Below are 18,294 nucleotides of genomic sequence, written 5' to 3'. Positions count from 1 at the left end.
AATTTTTTTTTTATTTATTTTTTTAGTATTTTTAATATTAAAAATCTTTTCTATTTCTTATTTATAAAAGGAAGAGTTTTCTTTTTTAAAAATAAACTTTAAACTTAGTTAGCTATTTTTTTTTTTCTAGTTTAGTAATAAGTTAGTTATAGTTTGTTCTACTAAGTCTATATATACTATTTTATAAAAATCTTTTAGTAAGTCTAAAGTAACTATTAAAAAAGTAAATATTATTATAACTATATATTAGGCTTATAGCTAGTTAAGCTTATTACTAAACTAGTTTATTTTTATATTTTATAAAGAAAACTAAATGTAGTTTTTTATTTAAAATTGCTTTACTAGCTAACGCACTTAGTTTATTGCTTTTTACTAGTATTATTATATAAATAAAATAGTAGTTTATACTAGTTTTATGCTTTATTTTAAGTAATTTAAAAATTATATTATACATTTTTTAAGTATAGTCTAGTTCTTTTTTTTTATTAGCACTTATTAGAGCAAGTCTGCTATATATTTATTAAAAAAAAAATTTAGGCTTATTTTTATTACTATTAAATTTTTATTATTTAAGGCTAGCTAGTAAGCTAAAAAATAATTAGATTAATTAATTTATTTAAAGCAAATTACTACTTTTAATACTACTTATACTTTTTAATTTACTTTTTCTGTACTACTATTAATTTAAAAATAATAAGCAGTAAAAAAAAACTGCATTATACTTATAAATTTATATAGTATAGTCTAAAACTTCTTTAACTAGTCTAATTTATAGTTAGTAATAATAAAAAATAAAAATTTATAAAATTTTTACTATATATTGCAAAAAACTACCGCGTAGTACTTAGCAGCTATAAAAGTTAATATTTTTAATTAAATATATTTAAAAAAGTAATTTATAATAACTAATAAGTAGTATAGGGCTTTTTTTTTTTTTGCTAGCAGGTTTACTATAAAATTTATAAAAATTTATAATTAAAACTAGTCTGCTATTAATAAAAATTATAATAGTTTTTACTGCTTTTTTTAAAATATATAAGTTTTATAATAGTAGTAGTTTTAAATATACTAGGCAACGTCCTTAGACATGCTATCCTAATAATAGTTATACTATATTATTTAAAATATTATATTTTTTTCTAAGTATTTAGCTAAATTAAACTTATAAGCCTGCTAAATAATTATAGTAATAAATAGTTTTTATACTAGTACTTATATTACTTTTTTCTATAATAAAATGCTATGCGCGCTAATTATATAGTTTTTAATTTACTATAAAATTTTTACTTTTAATAAAAAATATTAGTTGCTTTTTTATACTACTTTAAGCTAAATATTATATATTTTATTTTAAATTATAGTTTTGTCTTATAAGGCTTATATATAATTATTTATAAAAATATAACTTTTTTATAGCTTTAGTTTAGCTTTTATATCCTTACTACTTTAAATTACTACTATACTAATAAGTATTATAACTTAAAATATTTAAAAAAACTTTATTATAATATTTTATTTTTATTAACTTAATATATTTAGGCAGGCTGCTATTTGGCCTAGGCAAAACTATAAATAAAAGTTATACTAAAATAATATTTTTATTTATTTATACTAGCGTTTACTAAGTGTATAAAAAGTAGTAAAATATTTTAAATTTTTATAATTTATTAGTATTATAAATAGGCATTTTATACTTTAAAATTCTGCTAATTATACTTTTAAGTACTATACTACTATAGTTAGCTTTTTATTATAAATTATATAGTTTTATTATTTTAAAGTAAAAGCTACTAAGTAGTATACAATAAAATATAAAATATTTTTTATAATTTAAAATAAGCATTTTTCTAATACTTATTTAAAGTAGTCTGCTTTTATAATTATATTTTTTTTAAAATTCTACTAAGCTAGTACTAGCCCTGCTATAAAAATATTTTTTAGCATTTAAAAAGCTATTTACTAAGCTTTTCCTTATAAAAATAAAGCGCCTTTTTTTATTAAAAAATATAGCAGCCTTGCTACTTAAAAAAATTAAAAAATAAAATTTTAGTAGAAATTTGTAAATTTTAGGAACTTTTATACTTTTTATACTATAGTAAATAGCTTTTACTTTTAAATTACTTAGATTTTTTTAAAATTTAAGCAAATTACTTTTTTTATTTTTATAATATACTTTAAATACTAGACTTTATGCGTAGCAAAGACGCACTTTTTTAAATTTAAATTTAATTTAGCTTTTTTAAATAGTATAAAAATTTAATAAACTTTTTTTATATAATTTTTGCAAGTGCCCTTTAAGTATATTAAAATATTATTTAAGTATATTATAGTATAATTTTTTAATATTTTTTAAAGCGCTCTATTAATATATTATTAAAAAAAAGCAAGTACTTTAGTTAGGCTTATTAAGTATACTAACTACTTATAAAAGCTAAATTAGGTTTAAAATATAGTTAAGTATTTATTCCTTTTAGCTACTTATAAATAATAAAATACTAAGTAAATATTTACTTTTATAAACTACTTAGTATTAAATAATATTTAAAAAATTTCTTTAATAAAAAGTAAAAAGTACTAATTTGCTTTTATAATTTTATTTAAGGCCTAGTAATTTATATAAAAGCGCTACTCTTCTAAAAGCTTATATATAAAAAAAATAAGTACTTTTGCTAAAAAAAAACTAGCCTAAATTTATTTTTTATTTATTAAATTTATAATTTGTTTCTGCAATTCTAGTAAATAATTCTAAAGTATGCTATATAAAAATTTTTATAGTAAATATAGAATATTGCTTTTTTTAGTTTACTATAAGCAGATGTAATAGTTTAAATATTTTTAGTATAAAAATAGCTTTTTTATTTTACTATTATTAAATAAGTTTTAAAACTCTTTTAGCTCTTTTAGTAATTCTAATTTATTTTTTATTAATTTTTCTTTTAGCAGGGTATTGTTAAGGCCCTATTTTTAAAAAATAGTAGTTAAGTACTAAATTATTATTTTATAAAATTTATTACTGCTGCTAGGATTTTTTTTTTTTATTATAGTAAAGCCGCGTATATTAAGTTTAAAACTATTTTTATTTTTAAAAGTATTTTTTAAAAATAGTTTTTTTTTATTACTATATATTTTATGCTACGCATAACTAGCTTACTTTAAGCTATATTTAGTATAGCTTTTTTTTAGCTTATTTATAATTTTTTAAAAATAAAATTGTGCTTTAAACTAAGAATTATATATACTACTAAGTAAAACTACTAACTATTTATATTGCAGCTTAGTATAACTAGCTAAATTATTTTTGTATTTAAAAAAGTTTTTATAACTTAATTTAAAAATTAAAGCAAAATATTAATAAAATTTATTTTAACCTGCCTTGCTATTTTTTTACTTATAGCACTAAAATACTTGTACTTTAAGTTAATTAAAGCATTTATAAATTTTACTTTATTAAAAAAAACTAGTATAAAAAATAGGGGTTTATTTATTTTTTATTAAATTTTTTAAATTTTTTTTATATTATTTTTTGCTTTAGCCTGCTCTTCTACTATAGTATTTTTATATTACCTTTAATCTAATTTTTAGCTAAAAGTATTTAATTTTTTTAATTTTTATTTTTAATTAGTAGTAATATTACTATTATAGCTTTAATAAATACTGCGCGTAAAAATACTATATTTACGCAATTTTTTATAAAATACTTATTTTTTTTATAGTATATATATAGTCCTGCCTTGCGTTATTATTAGAAGACTTTATTTAGTACTTAGTTAAATTACTATAATTATAATTTACTTTTTAAAGCTATTAAGCTTTTTTATTTTTATAATTTTACTATTTTTGTAGTATAAATTAAAGTTATTTTAATATTTTTATCTTTATTATACTTTACTTTTAGTATAGGCTAGTAGTATAAGCAGATTTTTTCTTTTATAGTTATAATTTTAATATCTACTATAATTAATTTATAAGCTATAACTACTATATAGTAGTTTACTTAAGTAACTCTTTAGTGCAAAGTAATAGTTTAAAATATATAGTTTAAATAGTATTAAAATTTATAAAATTTTTATTTAAAATTTTATTTAGCTTTATTATTTTAAGCTAAAAACTGCTTAAAGTAAATAAAGAATTCTAAAAAAACTTTTTTATTATTTTACTAAAAGTTCTTTAGTTTAGCCTGCACCTGCTCCTTCCTATAGTTATTTTTATAGTAAAAGTTTAAATATTAAAAAAAAGCAATTAAGTCTTATTATTTTCTCTGCCTTTTAGTTTTGTAATAAGAGCTAACTTTTTTTTAAATACTTGCTTTTAGTTAACTTTATATAAAAGTAAATATATTTTTTCTATTTTTTATAAAGGCTGCATTAGTTCTTAATTTATACTTAATTATAACTTTTTAGGCCTAAAAGTATACTTTATATCTTAAAAATAGCTTTTTTATTAAAAAAAGCTTATAGTAAATAATAGGAAAGTTTAGCTAAAATATAAGCGCGATAAATAGAATAAGCGCACTTAGTTAAAAGTTAATTTAAAGTTTTAGCAGTGCTAAAGCAAGTACTAATTCTACTTTTATAAATTTTAGCTGTAGTAGGCAGTTACTCTTAAGTATTTTAGTAAAGCTTTAAAGTTTATTTTATACATTTTTATTCTATTAATATAGTATTATTATTACTATTATATTTTTTTGTTATCCTTCCTTAAAAGTCTGCAAAAAAGCTTTAATTAAGCTTAAATTATTTTTATTATTAAGCTTTATTCTGTCTATTAAATATAAATAATAAGAAGAAAGTATATAAATATTATAGACTAGCTTTAGAATTATTCTATTTTAAGTATAAATAATAGTATTATATATTTTAAAAAGGTATAGAGATTTCTAGCTATTTATATAGAAGTTTATTACTAAGGTTTGCCGAGGTCTTTAGTCTGCAAATGCTAGGGCTTAGGCTAAAGCTTAAGCTATAACACAGTACTATATATAATAAAATCTATATATTTATACTAGTTTACTGTATTAAGCTATACTTTAAAAAGGATATACTATAGTATATTGCAAGCTGTTTATTTGCAGTTTATAATAAATTAATTTAATAATAAATATATAATATACTTAGTTTATAATAAGTTTATAAATTTAATATAATAATATTATAAAATACTAAATAGTTATTTTAAAAAAATATTGTTTCTTTAGCAAAAAAAGGAATAATACTATAAAGTATATTTAAAAAATTTTTATAATAAAAATCTCTAATAAAAAGCAAGAAAGTAAAAAGTAAAAAAAAAAAACAAAATATAAAGCGCAAAAGTAAAAAATTATAAAATTATATAATAAAAGTTCTATAGTCGCAATTTAGTAGTAGCAATTTAGTAGTAGCAATTATTTAGCGCATAATATATAAAACATTATAATTAAAATATTACTTTTTATTTTATAAAATTTTACAATACTTTTTTAATAGCAATAATTATTTAATATAATAGTATTTAACGCAAAAGTAATTAAAAATAAAGCTTATTTTTATGCTATAGCTTACTAAAAATTAGTTTATTTTTATATATTTATTAATTATATATTTCTAACTATTGCGTAAATACTATATATCTACTTTTAATTATTAATAAAGTAAACTTTAACTATTTAAATGCTATAACTATAAAATGCAAAAAAAAAGCCTGCATTAATAATTATTATTAATTATTAAGCCTAAAAGCTTAAAAAGTATTAAAGCTCTTTTAGTTTTATATTAAAAACTTATATATTTAAAGTAAGTAATTATTACAGCTATATAATAATAATATATTTACTTACTGCTAAATTATATAGGGCAGCTAAAATTACTAAATAAGTTTTTTTTTGTTAACTAGCAGCATATGCTAAAAAAGCTAGCTAAAAAGCTAGCTAAAAAAAAAAAAATAAATAATAAAAACTTATTTATTAATAGTTTTTTATAATAAAAAAAGCTAAAAAAGTACTTGCGTATTAGCAAGTAAATAGTTATTAATTATAACGCGCAATACAGTAGTACAATAAATAGCACTTAGTACTATAAGCTTAATATTACGCAGTATATTAGTACTATTATCTATATAAATAATAAAGCTTATTATAAAATAATTATAAAAATAATAGTAGTAGATTGCAGGGCTTGTCGCAGGGAGTTTAGAATATAAAATATTTAATATTGCAGAATTTAGCAGTATAGCAAAAAAGTTTAGCACTATATTTTTTACTACTAAATATAATTTATTTTGCATTAGCTTAAGTTTTAGTATTTTATTTTATAACCTTATAAAATTATAGTAATTATAGTAATTGTAGTATTATAATATTATAATATTATAGTATTTGCAGTATTAGTGTTTGCAGTATTTATAATTATAATAATTTATATATTGCTATAGCAGTTTAAGTTAGCCAAGGAGCTGCTAAAGCTTAATTAATTATTAATAATAAAATTAATGCATAATAGTTTAATAGGGTCCTTATCCAGAAAACGTATAGTAGTTAATTTAAGCAGTAAAATAAACAACATTAGCAAACTTTTTAAAATAATTAATAAAATTTTTTAAATTAAATTTTTTACTAATAATTTATAAAATTTAGTTATTTAAAAAGTTATAAAAGGCTATATAAGCTTTATTTATAAATAAAATTTTATTTTAAAAATTTTTTATAAGCAAAAATTACTTATTAATAATATAATTAACTTTTTAGAGCTGCTGTAAAATAGTAATTTTTTTCTACTTTGCAGCTTTAAATATACTAGCTTTTTTTTTTACTATTAGAACTTTTTAAATAGTTTTTTTTAAAGTACTAATATTATTTATTTATATTTATTTTAAAAAGTTTTAAAAATATTTTTTTTATAATATTTTAATTAATGCGTTAAGCTGCAAATTGCTAATAAAAAAAAACTTTTTAAAACTAAAAATACTTTAATTTTGCAATTTATAAACTTGTTTATTATATTAGCAATATACTATATACTTAAAGTTCTGCTTTTTATAAAGCTAATTATATACAGTTAATTTAAAAATATTAAACTATTAAAATAGCTTTTTTGTAAGTATAAATTTTACTATATTTTTATTATTGTATGCTTTAAAAAATTGTAACTTTGTAACTATATTATAATATATAATTAAATAATAATTAAAAATAGTAATGCGCAGTATTTGCATTTAAAATTATATAAATATTTTAAAATTTAATAAAGTTATAGCCCGTCGCGCAGATAGAGTTTAGTAGTAGTAATATTGTTATTGCAGGCCTGTGCGCTAAACTGTCCGAGTTTTTCTGACTGGGGGGTGGTACAGTACGGTACATGTACGAAATATTGCCCTCGCTTTCCATCTAGTGTAATGCCATCTAGTGTAAATCATAAATGGCCATTGAGCTGGCTTGGCCATTGAGCTGGCTTGGTCCGCTGTCATGGCCTAGCGCCCGACTATTCTGCGCAAACACGTGTAGTCAACAGCTAGGACACATTCATGACGTGTGGGTACCGCTGCAGGGAATGCTTCGTATGGCCTGTCATTCATTGTGGGCCTTGCATGGTACGAGTAGAGCGAGCGACTGTTAAAACTGTAATAGACAGAGCCCTCGCCCATTGTTGTTGATTAGAGTATAGAGTATAAGTATTGGAGTACTACAACTACCGCCGTGAAACGCTTGGCTATGTGCTGCATCAGTCTGCATCTGCATGCTCCATGGCAAGGATTGCTCGGACGGACCCATCCACACCTCTGCGACCAGGTTCCCCGTATATTGTCCAGAGCCGCATTCCGCACCGCTCCTACAGGCAGAGGTGCCAATAAACAGGGCCAAGCAGCACAGCCTCTTTTCTCAAATCATCGCCCAAGCCGGACAAGAGCGTCTGCAGCGTGCCGACTGGCCGTGAGCGGGCGCCCCCAAGCCGGTTTCGTCTTTCCAATGCGCTTGGAGACGCTCAGTCCCAATGAGTAAGCTCGCGACGGGGCTTTGACACGGTCTGCTGCAAGAGGAAGCTCAGAATGTGACAATGTAGGGACAGTACGAGCACACGCGCTTCTCTAGGGGTGACTACGTAGTGTTTCGCTCGACGGCTGCAGGTACCGCGACACTCAACACCTACGCACTTCAACACTGCAGCTTTTCCATCTCCCATCGTGATCGAGCAACGGATCATCGCCGCCATCGCGAGGACCCTTTTCGGCGTCGTCATACCCTGTGGATCCCTGCCGCATGCCCAGGAATTTCCTCTACAAGCTTACTTACTCCACCGCGGACCTGACCTCTCGGGCTCCATATACCTACCTACCGCCTACCTACCTACTTACCCTACTACATCTGCCGCTCCTTCGCTGCCCCTAATAAAAACCACCTCCATCACCCATCGTCGTCTCCTTGCCGCACCGTCGCTCGTTACCGAAATAGCCCTTGTGTCCTTTGCTCGTGCCCTTACAGCAAGCCGGTGTTACCCGTGGCTTGCGCGCCTGCTCCTCTAGCATCGTCGACGACGCGTCGTCACCACTTGCCTTTGTGTCTTGTGTCTCACACGGGAGACATACCTTTCACCTGTATCCAAAGACAATTGTTCGTGCCTACCATGGGTCGTCCAAAGAGAGGTAAATCATGCGCCCCTCCCCCCAAAGACACCCAGTCTCTCCTCCCTCGCTTCGATTCAAACAAAGCAGTCTCACTTTTTTTGGCCAAAAACATGTACTAATGCTGCGCTCCGTTCGCTCTTGCACAGTCCTCTCTTTCATGTCGCAATGGGGCGGCAACACACACCTCCAGAAGAACCCCCCGTCGGCCACACCATCGCCAGGCCCAGCGTCTCCTGCTCCTGCGTCGCCCTCTACCAGAGAACCCACCTCTGCCCCCTCCTCACAGTCGGTAACGGCCCTGAACCACTACAACCACGAGCGCTCGGCTTCCAGGGACACACAGGCCCGCTCCGACTCCCGCCTGTCGACGCGCCCCATGTCGATGATCCAGACATACCAGCCTCCAGTCATGGAGGTAAGCCACGACACACTGCCCGAGCTGCAACGCATCTTCACCTTCCTCAACAGCCACTCGAACAAGCTGTACCAAGAGGGCTACTTTCTCAAGTTTCATGACACAGACACTCGCGGCCGTCCCGCACCAGATCGCAAATGGCAAGAGTACTTTGTCCAGCTCGTGGGCACCATTCTCTCGTTATGGGACGCGAGTGAGCTGGACACGGCTGGTGGTGATGCAGAGGTGCTCCCAACCTTCATCAACCTGACAGACGCTGCGATCCACATGATTCCAACCATGACACTAAAGGATGGCAAGAAGCTCGACAACATCCTCAGTGTATCCACCGCCGCAAGCAACAAGTACCTGTTCCATTTTGATTCGTACCACGCGCTTACCCAATGGTCTGCCGGAATTCGCCTCGCCATGTACGAGCATACCACCCTGCAGGAGGCCTACACCGGTGCTTTGATCGCAGGCAAGGGCAGAACGCTAAACAACATCCGCATCATTCTAGATCGCCAGTGTGCCCCATACGAGGACTGGGTTCGCGTGCGATTTGGCGCAGGCACTCCGTGGCGCCGTTGCTGGGGCGTAGTCTCTCCGCCAGACCAGAAGGAATACGCGAAACTACAAAAGTCACAGAAGAAATCAAATCTGTACGAGCGTCCCGTGCAGCTCAAGGGAGACATCAAGTTCTATGACACCAAGAAAGTCACCAAGAAGACCAAGCCCATCGCGACCGTCAAGGATGCCTACTCCTGCTACGCCATCTATCCGCAGTCGAAACCATTGATTGACCAGTCTACTTTGGTCAAGATTGAGGGCAAGATTACGATCCACTCGAAGCCAGAGAGCACGACAGAAGGATTCGTTTTTGTCATGCCGGAAGCGCGGCCAGCTGTATCAGGCTTCGAGATCCTGCTTCAGTACCTCTTCCCCGTTTTCGATACATTTTGTCTCTATGGGCGCCCCAAGAAGCTGATTGCCGACGTGCTGGATGCCCGTGGGCTAATGTTTGCTATGCCCTCAGACAGGCGGTATGGATACCTGGAGATGTGGGATGTCGTGGGCTTGATCAACACCGAGGGCAGTGCAACCTGGTCGGAGCGCCAGTGGAGGAAACAACTCAAAGATCTAACATCGACACGTATGTCGGCAGCAGGCCCCGAGACCGAATCAGTCTACAGCCGCGCAAGCCGAAGGAACACGGTCAGCCGAGCTGGTTTTGCCCCTGCTTCCTTGAGATTCGAAGACCGTGCTTCTGTCCGCTCCAGCCCGTCCACCCGCCAGCCCTCGCCAACAAGAGTTACACAGCCTGATTTCGAGCCACAAGAACCGCGTCGTGCAGGCACAGCGCCTGCAGCAGGTCCGTTTGCAGCTCCGCGCCACCAACGGTCGGTCTCCGAGCAAGTGAACGGTTACAACAAGTACCAGGCGACGCCTTCCCGCTTGGCACAAGGCCAGGCTGCAGACGATTATGACCGTGCACCGACTCCTCCAGCACATGGTGTCTACAACGGCACGCCTCAGAACGGACCTGCTCAGCATCATGAAGTGTACGACAGCGATGAGAGCCCCGTTCACGAACCGCAGAACTTGCCGCAACTCCCAACTAACCTGTCGGCGCCGCCTCAGGGGATCGTGGACCTTCCCCCTACATTTGCGCATGCCGCCAACCAGAAACCGCCTATTCATCCCACTTTAACCCCTACGATGAGGCCCAATGCGGCCGTCGACTCCGCTACGCTCCAACAGATGGCAGACGCATCGAATACGCCTGGCATCGCTGCGGCAGGTGCAGCTGCAGCATGGAGGAGCCAAGATAGCCTGCACAATAGACGAAGTGGCGATTACAATGCATATGGACAAAATGGGCAATCCATGTATCTGAACGCCAACGCACGGCCGCCTCCAACGAACCACCAATCTGGTAATCGTTTGTCCACCATTCCTGCATCGCCCTACGTCGAGCACTCTGAGTATGTGCAGTCGCCTGCGGGCTACCAGCCGATAGCTCCATCTGTTCCAGAACATGGTGAGCTGCCGCAGGCATCACCGAGTCATGAACTCGCGTATCGCCCGCGTCCTGACAGCGGCGGTGTCCAACGTAAACCAGTACCAGGTCGGTCCCCTCTACCCTCGCAAGACGATGACACCCACTCGACCTCAAGCTCAAGTCTCGGCAGTTTACGAAACGACATAGTCGATCCCGACGCTCTCGATGCTCTCAACTACACCCAAAGCACGCTGTTTCGACCACCCAGCGCGTCGAGTAGTCGCTATGACGATGACGCTGCCTCTACCTCTACGCCAGATTACGCAAGTGTAGCGAGTGAGGAGATTCAGCCGCGGAGGCTCCCTCTAAGGCGCGAAGATCGCCCACGGAGTGGCTTCCTAAGAACGATTGGCGATCCCAATTACAAGTCCAAGTTTGATAGGGGGCCGGATGGGTCAGTAACAATAGCGGATGGGGCTGAAGCATCGGCCAACGTGCCTACCATTGACTTTGGACCGACGTACGCCTTGGGTTTCAATGACAAGCGTCCAGGAACAAGCGGGACCATGACCCAAATGCTGCACGATGACGGCTTCTCGAAATCTAGAGAAAACCTTGCAACAACTCCGACTGATCAGTACCGGCAATCGTACATCTCAGGAAGGACTACCCCGAATGGAGCATTGCACATGCGGAGTGGCTCAAATTCTCCACAGATCTCGGATTCACGAAGTGTCCCATGGCAGCCTGGAATGGCCTCACCGCAGCAGGCAGATAGGCAGAAGCTCGATCCCGAGGAGTGGGTGATGCATCGTGCATCTCAGCAGCCGCAGTCGATGATGTATGGTCACACAAGGACCAAGTCCAAGACCCCTCCACCGTTTGGCCGCGCAAACTCTGGAGACTGGAGCCAGCTACAGCGCAGTCCAGACGGCTCGGTTGGGCCTGCTCGACCGCCAAGTCGACCGCTTAGCCGACCACTTTCCCGAGGCGCTGATGTGCTGCTCGATATGAAACCTACGGCTTTATCAGCCCGCGAGCAGGAGCAGGTAGCGCGCATGACGAACACACCCCTCGTTGACCTATCGCAGAACAACAAGAAACTGCAAAAACCACATCCACAGGGTTTGACTGGGTACATCAATTACCGCGAGAAGGAGAAAGCCGCAGCCAAGGCAACTCGTCAAGGCCACTCATCAGCCATGCAAGCCGAAATAGACAGGCGAACTCTTCAGGTACAGCAACGACAGATGATGGAAGCCCAGCAGCGCCAGAGACAAATGTTGGAGATGCAACAGCAGCAAATGCAACAGCAGCAAGTACATCAGCACATGGCCATGGCACAGAGCTCATACGCGCCAAGTATGATGGGAACCCCGAGCGGGACTCGATCTCCAAGTATGATGGGTCCTCCAAGCGTTATGGGAATGTCGACAGGACCCGGAACGCCACAAGGAATGCCTGGCATGGCGTACTCGACACCAAACCAGATGCCGCAGATGTACCAACAGCCGCAGTACTTTCCTCAGCAAACAGCAACGCCACATATGCATATACCGGGAGCATGGGGAACACCGACGCCTCAAACGCCGCAGGGACAGTATTTCCCGCAGCAGCAGCAGCAACAACAACAGCCGGCTACACAGGCTTATGGAGCCTCGTTTGACCAAGCGCAGGCTGCGGCCAGATACGCTCAACAACAGGGACCGTATCGAAGATAAGGATGCACATAGGCAGTAAAACGTATAGCATGAGCAAGAAATCGAGAGCAATATAGACTGATTATGAAGACACGATGAACAGCATAGTCCTGGGAAGCATCATGGGCCTGTTTGGATAGTTAGCTTGGAACAGGATATATTTACGCAGCATGGAAAAGACATTGCATTTCTCACCTGTACATTGTTACTTTCCAATCACAGTTGGCCACTTGTATATTCTGCATAACTTGCATTGAAGAAATAGATGCATTGGATTGGGGTTGGGTCGGATTGGGTAGGGTTGGGTTGGATCGCATCTTGCATTGCTTTGCATTGGCATTGGCATTGTAGTAGTATATCAAAGAAAGCATTTATTGGGGATCATTTGTCTGTTACTTGTACGCATGTGTGTATATGTAACTCAAAAGAAATTAAACTATGCTCGTGACCCAGAAAATGTAGTCAAAAGTACCCTGTTCTACTATTGATTCATTTCCCTGTGGCAGTGTATTTGATGCACATGTCGTTAAATGCCTTTTGCTAAAGAGCACGGGGATGTTTAGATCACTTGAGGTGGCGATTGTTGGCTTTTTATTCTGCTGCTATAAGCAGCAGCATCACTGTTACATGGCTGGAATTAGTGCCATAGTTCTGCGACTAGATTTTTGCGTCGCGGTACCGTACCGTTTATTGTATTGTAACACCGCTTTTACGATTTGCAGAGAGCTCTCTGAGCTTTACAACTTTTTACTCTCTCTTCAGGTGGTCGTTCAAGATGTGGAAAGAACAGGTAAGGTTTGAGAAGCTGGGAAGGGCAGTTCTTGAATTATGGGGCTGGCTTAGACTATTATAGTAGAGCGTCATTGCATGTCCAAAAGCCCATGCGCTAGATGTAGTTTTAGGTGGCTGATGAGTTGTCCTTCCCCATCTAGGCGCCTCCCTCAGCCAATCCATCCCTGCATTTTCCACCACACTATGGACGGAATCAATAAACTGCCTGCCTATAGATCGACCATGGTCGCGCAAATAGATTTACATGTAACCTTACTTCTTAGTCGACCTAATGTGAACCTTTTTCATCACTGAGGTAGTGACCTCACGCGAATCGCCCATCCTGACAGTCAACGCCTCCTCGTACTTGACAATGAAGTCCATGTCAAGCTTCTCGCCAAGTCGAGAGTTCTGTAACATGCCGCGCACTTTGAGGTATCTCCAGACGTGCGAAGGTGCAACCACTCCATCAAGCATTACTTCCTCGATGGGTCCGTTGAGGCTGATGTCGATTGTCCACTGGTAAGTATCGTCGTTGAAGAAGCATTGAATACTCATTTTGTGCTGACGAAGATCCTTGAGCCATGCCTCGTTGTTGTTGAGGATGAACTCTTGAAGATGGTGGACGTGGGCGTGTACCTCGTCGTCCATGGTGATCATCCAGTCCCTCAGGTCGAAATCGTGATACATGTCACAGGTACATTCCTCGGTCTCGTTAAGGAACACGTCTTCGTCGGAGTCGTATACGTGTGCTCGGGAAATTCTGTTTCCAGGCCAAAGTCCTTGCGCAACCTGATGAGGAACAAAGTCCACGTTGAACGTCGAGCTGAACGCTTGCAGCTGGAGTAGGCGCGTGATATCGTACATCACCCCCGACTTGCCGTCCTTGCCAACATTCCAAGAGATCTGGAACCGTGTGGGTGCATGCTGATAGTCTTCAGGAGTGTTGGGGTAGAATGTGGCGAAGAAGTCGTCCAGTTGCCCAAGACGAATACGGACTTGGAGGGCGCGAAGGAAGAGCGGACGATACTCGGCACGAAGTTGCTTACATGTCTGCGCGAGACCGATGAAACTGCGGAACCAAGCGTTACGCGGCGCGACTGGTTTAAGAGGGCGGAGAAGTGGCGCAAAATCTTCGACACCGTAATCCTTTTCAGCGAAGTTGTAGATACGATTGCGGATCTCTGTGATATGATGTGAGCATTTAGAACATAGCGCGCGATAAACGAGGAGATTGTACCTGCAGGTAACTCAAGGAGACGGCAACGCGTGTTGGTGACCTTGCCTGCTGCAACGGAAGCAGGGACACTTCGAGCCTTCTTAGCCTGGCCTCCTCCTTTGTTATCGGATGGGTTGGAATTTGCTGTATCGCTGGCGGAGCGTTTCGTGCTGGACCGACTAATGCGTATTGTGAGTTTGTAATTTGGAGCTAAGCGATGTGAACAGGTACTTACGTGGTCGGCGCCATGTTGCAAGACGTGACAAGGTCGGCTTTGAGAGTTGGGCGAATGCGGCAGAAGTTGAGGTCCAGTTGCGGCGGGTGGATTAAATATGCAAAGGGTTCTACGCCAAGTATCGATGAACGTGAAAGAGGAACCTAGCTGAATGTTGTATGATGGTTTCACTTCAACGCGTAGGAGACAGAAGCTTGGAGACGCGGTGTTACGATATGCTTGTCCTCTTGCTCTTAGGTACTACCTCTACCACATAAGGCCGCAATCTTGATGGTATTCGTACTGATGGCTAGGCAGTGAAAGAAGGTGAACCTCGCGGGGACTCCTCGAGGGAAGCTTTGCTGATACGAGAAACAGCTCATTCACCTTCTTGCGCTTCTGAAAAAGTTCAATATGAGAGTGCATGGAGCACCCTCCGAGAGTACTATTGTCAAAGATACAATTTCTCTCATTGGGCTGCTGCACGGGCGCTCTTGCCAGATATAAGTTCGTCGAAGCGCATGCAAACGAACAACGCGATCGAAGGCCATGTCACTCTCTTTTCACCTCCCATACCCAGTAAACTACTCAAGTATCCCGAAATCAGCTACAAGCTTTGCCCGACCCGACAGCACTCGCTCCTACTGTCGTATCTGCCACTGGAATATTTACTGGGAGGGCTAGATCTCACATTTCCATTCTGGTTTTGAGCGCGCCAGTCGCATGGACTACTACTCATGCCAAATAAAGGAACTACACAAGGAAATCCGGCGACGGGGTTACACGCATTTAGGTACCAACGACCAGCTCAGCGAAAGTTTGAACGAGGACGATAACGCGAGAGGAACAAACGCGACGACGGTAGTAACGGAACACCAAAGCCAATTCGTGTCTAAAGAGCTTGATCAATCGCGGACGGCCGAGTTCGGGGAGACGGTGTTAGCAGGCTTGCTGGCAAACGAGAGTGCGTCCCCTGGGGCGATGGAGAGATTTTGCTTGAACTGACAACGAGTTAGAGATCATCTATTGGACGATGAACACGTTCTTCCCGACACTGCAGCTCTTCTTTGAATCTGGGCTATCGTGTACGATCGACGGGACGCGGCTTCCAGGTGCGACCGTAGGCCTCGATCCTAGACTGCGCTTCCGACTTACAGACTGCACGCACGAAGAAGACGGGTGCATAATAAGAAGCACATTGCCGGAAAAGTTCGCAAGCTCGGGCACTGGTCTTGTAATACGAGAAGCGTGTATCGCACAACGAACCAGCATCGTAGTAAAGCTGGTGGAATCAGAGGACAGGACCATCTCATCACCGAGTCCACCGTTAGCTACGATAGCACAAGAATCCCATACTGTTGTGGGGTTGCGGTTGGAGGGTATGAGTAAGATGGCGTACATATGGGCCAAGGCCAAGAGTCCCTCCGGAAGCAAGGGCAAAACATGGGGTGACGTGAGGATTGCAGGCCTTAGAAAGGACGTTCCGGCTCCGCTCCTGGGCTATCCTGAAGGTACCATGAAACCTGGCAGTCAAGCGACAGTAGTGGTCAAGGAGAGCATGATCAGTGGAAGTCCTCTGGGGGAACATGCCGTGGATTCCTTGAGGTCTTGATAGCGGTGGCTGGTAAGCAAATTGGTAGCTAGGGAGCATATATGCTGTTTCAATCTTAGGTCACGGTGTGTCTGGACATCGGAACGCTTCTAGTCTGTCAAAATCAGCAAATACCTCATGTATCCAGTAACTGTATATCTACGCAACCAAGTCTGTTTTTGCCTGGGATAACGAGATCACGAAGGCTGCATCGACCGTCCCAATCTCCTTCCGGGGATCCGGATCTTGACTCTATATTCCTCGAACTATGTTACGCCCTCCAATGTAGTTTCGCGTGAGTGGCCATATGTTATCAATGCAGGCATTTGTAAACCTTCCTAGAGCTGAGATCAGTTCAAGGCAAAGTGTCCGATTAATCCTCGTAATGTGGATTTCTTGGTAATGCTGTCTAACGCCGGCGGGAAATCCGGAAGTAGGCTAGAGAGGGCCGTGGTTGGAATCATCGGAGTGGGTCACTATGTACTACTGTTAGAGGGCCCGACAGTAGAACTACTTAAGTGGCGGTCAGGGACTAACAATTTCAACACCCGAGCTCACTGTCTTACATCTATCAAGTCAATTCATCCTCGAAACTTATCGAAATCAACACTCACAACTCCCGACACCTCTTCATCACATCGTCTCCGATCTTCAAAATGTCAGGCGCTCAGGTTTTCGTCGCTTACCCCCGCGAAGAGGGCTCCACCTTCAACAAAGAATACTACCTCAACACACACATACCGCTCGTCCAGAAGTACTGGGGAAAGCATGGCATGAAGTCTTATGCCGTCACAGAGCTGAATGCTGACGGACCATATACATTTATCGCAACCATCGATTTCGAGACCCATGAAGGCTTCGGAGCCGCGATTCAGGATCCCAACACCAAGGAGGTGATGGATGACGTAGCCAAGTTCAGCAATGTTAAGCCTGTGCTGGTACACGGTGGAGTTATTGGAAGGGGTTAAGCTGGATCAGGATGAAGATGATGCGGTCGGTACAGACAGTGGAGAGTTGGAGTGAAGACGAGATGAGGGGTCGCTTGCATGCGAAGCTTTGGATTCCGACTGCCCCGCACTTGCTCATCCTCCCGAGGCAACTCTACAACATATCCGGTCGTTCTGTAGACAAAATGCATGATCATGACTATTTACATTCGACTCATTATGTTAATACGAGTCACGACGTACTCCTCTTTCTGCACACCACAATTGATCCAAGATCCGGACCATCCGTTTCTAGCTCTTTTAGCCACGCATCATCATGATGCCGTTCTTGGCCAAAGACCATATTAATATTCCGAATGATGATCTCTTATCATGGATGTTTGATCAGCAGACCTATGATGAAAATTCGCCGGTGAGAAATCTGACGGGTGGTTACATAGCCTAGCAACTGGTATAGTGCTCATAGTGTAGATCTATATCGACGCTGCCGAACCTTGCCGAACTATCTCTTCACGCCAAGCAAGAACCACCACGAGAAGGTTGGCTTCAAGTCAATAGGACTGAAGAAGGGAGATTGTGTTTGCATGCTTTCGTTCAATGATGTACGTCTCTACCTTCCAACAACCGATCTTACCAATGGAGCTCCAATAACTACCCGTGTCTCATTACTGTCAGTATAAGCTTCGACACAACTGGAGTAATTAGATCTACTACTCCATCGCCTTCTTAGGCATCATTTCATTTGGCGGCATCTTCGCTGGCATCAATCCATCCCACACTCCTTACGAGCTCACACATGCTTTCAAGACTGCAATAAGTGTCAGGATAGCCTTCGTACACGCCACTGGGAGCATTGTATTTGGT

The 18,294-nt window shown here is 38.3% G+C and overlaps 4 protein-coding genes across 4 annotated transcripts; 3 read left to right on the top strand and 1 right to left on the bottom strand.

Annotated features, from left to right (window-relative positions):
• The first annotated feature begins 8,280 nt into the window (after positions 1–8,280).
• Positions 8,281–12,818, top strand: K460DRAFT_207512 (uncharacterized protein). The gene is made up of 3 exons (XM_040927237.1): positions 8,281–8,610; positions 8,739–12,731; positions 12,779–12,818. Exons 1-2 carry the CDS (start codon positions 8,592–8,594, stop codon positions 12,707–12,709), a joined length of 3,990 nt encoding a protein of 1,329 aa, XP_040782957.1. The 5' UTR covers positions 8,281–8,591; the 3' UTR covers positions 12,710–12,731; positions 12,779–12,818.
• A 914-nt stretch (positions 12,819–13,732) lies between these two features.
• K460DRAFT_360077 (uncharacterized protein) lies at positions 13,733–14,927 on the bottom strand (the record flags this gene model as incomplete). The annotated part of the gene is made up of 3 exons (XM_040932247.1): positions 13,733–14,643; positions 14,700–14,857; positions 14,914–14,927. 3 exons carry the CDS (start codon positions 14,925–14,927, stop codon positions 13,733–13,735), a joined length of 1,083 nt encoding a protein of 360 aa, XP_040782956.1.
• Positions 14,928–15,500: 573 nt separating this feature from the next.
• K460DRAFT_389935 (uncharacterized protein) lies at positions 15,501–16,504 on the top strand (the record flags this gene model as incomplete). The annotated part of the gene is made up of 2 exons (XM_040935757.1): positions 15,501–15,856; positions 15,909–16,504. The coding sequence occupies exons 1-2, from the start codon at positions 15,616–15,618 to the stop codon at positions 16,502–16,504; spliced, it is 837 nt and encodes a 278-aa protein (XP_040782955.1). The 5' UTR covers positions 15,501–15,615.
• Positions 16,505–17,021: 517 nt separating this feature from the next.
• K460DRAFT_322985 (uncharacterized protein) lies at positions 17,022–17,950 on the top strand. The gene is made up of 2 exons (XM_040930529.1): positions 17,022–17,842; positions 17,902–17,950. Exon 1 carries the CDS (start codon positions 17,140–17,142, stop codon positions 17,449–17,451), a length of 312 nt encoding a protein of 103 aa, XP_040782954.1. The 5' UTR covers positions 17,022–17,139; the 3' UTR covers positions 17,452–17,842; positions 17,902–17,950.
• Positions 17,951–18,294: the final 344 nt, after the last annotated feature.

Source organism: Cucurbitaria berberidis (genome assembly GCF_010015615.1).
Source record: "Cucurbitaria berberidis CBS 394.84 unplaced genomic scaffold K460scaffold_7, whole genome shotgun sequence".
Taxonomy (NCBI): domain Eukaryota; kingdom Fungi; phylum Ascomycota; class Dothideomycetes; order Pleosporales; family Cucurbitariaceae; genus Cucurbitaria; species Cucurbitaria berberidis.
The sequence above is the reverse complement of the archived record's forward strand: the minus strand, read 5'-3'. Positions and strand labels throughout refer to the sequence as shown.

What these genes read in the sequence shown, in the direction of transcription:
- K460DRAFT_322985 (XM_040930529.1), top strand. Translation starts at nt 17,140, where the DNA reads ATGTCAGGCGCTCAGGTTTTCGTCGCTTACCCCCGCGAAGAGGGCTCC.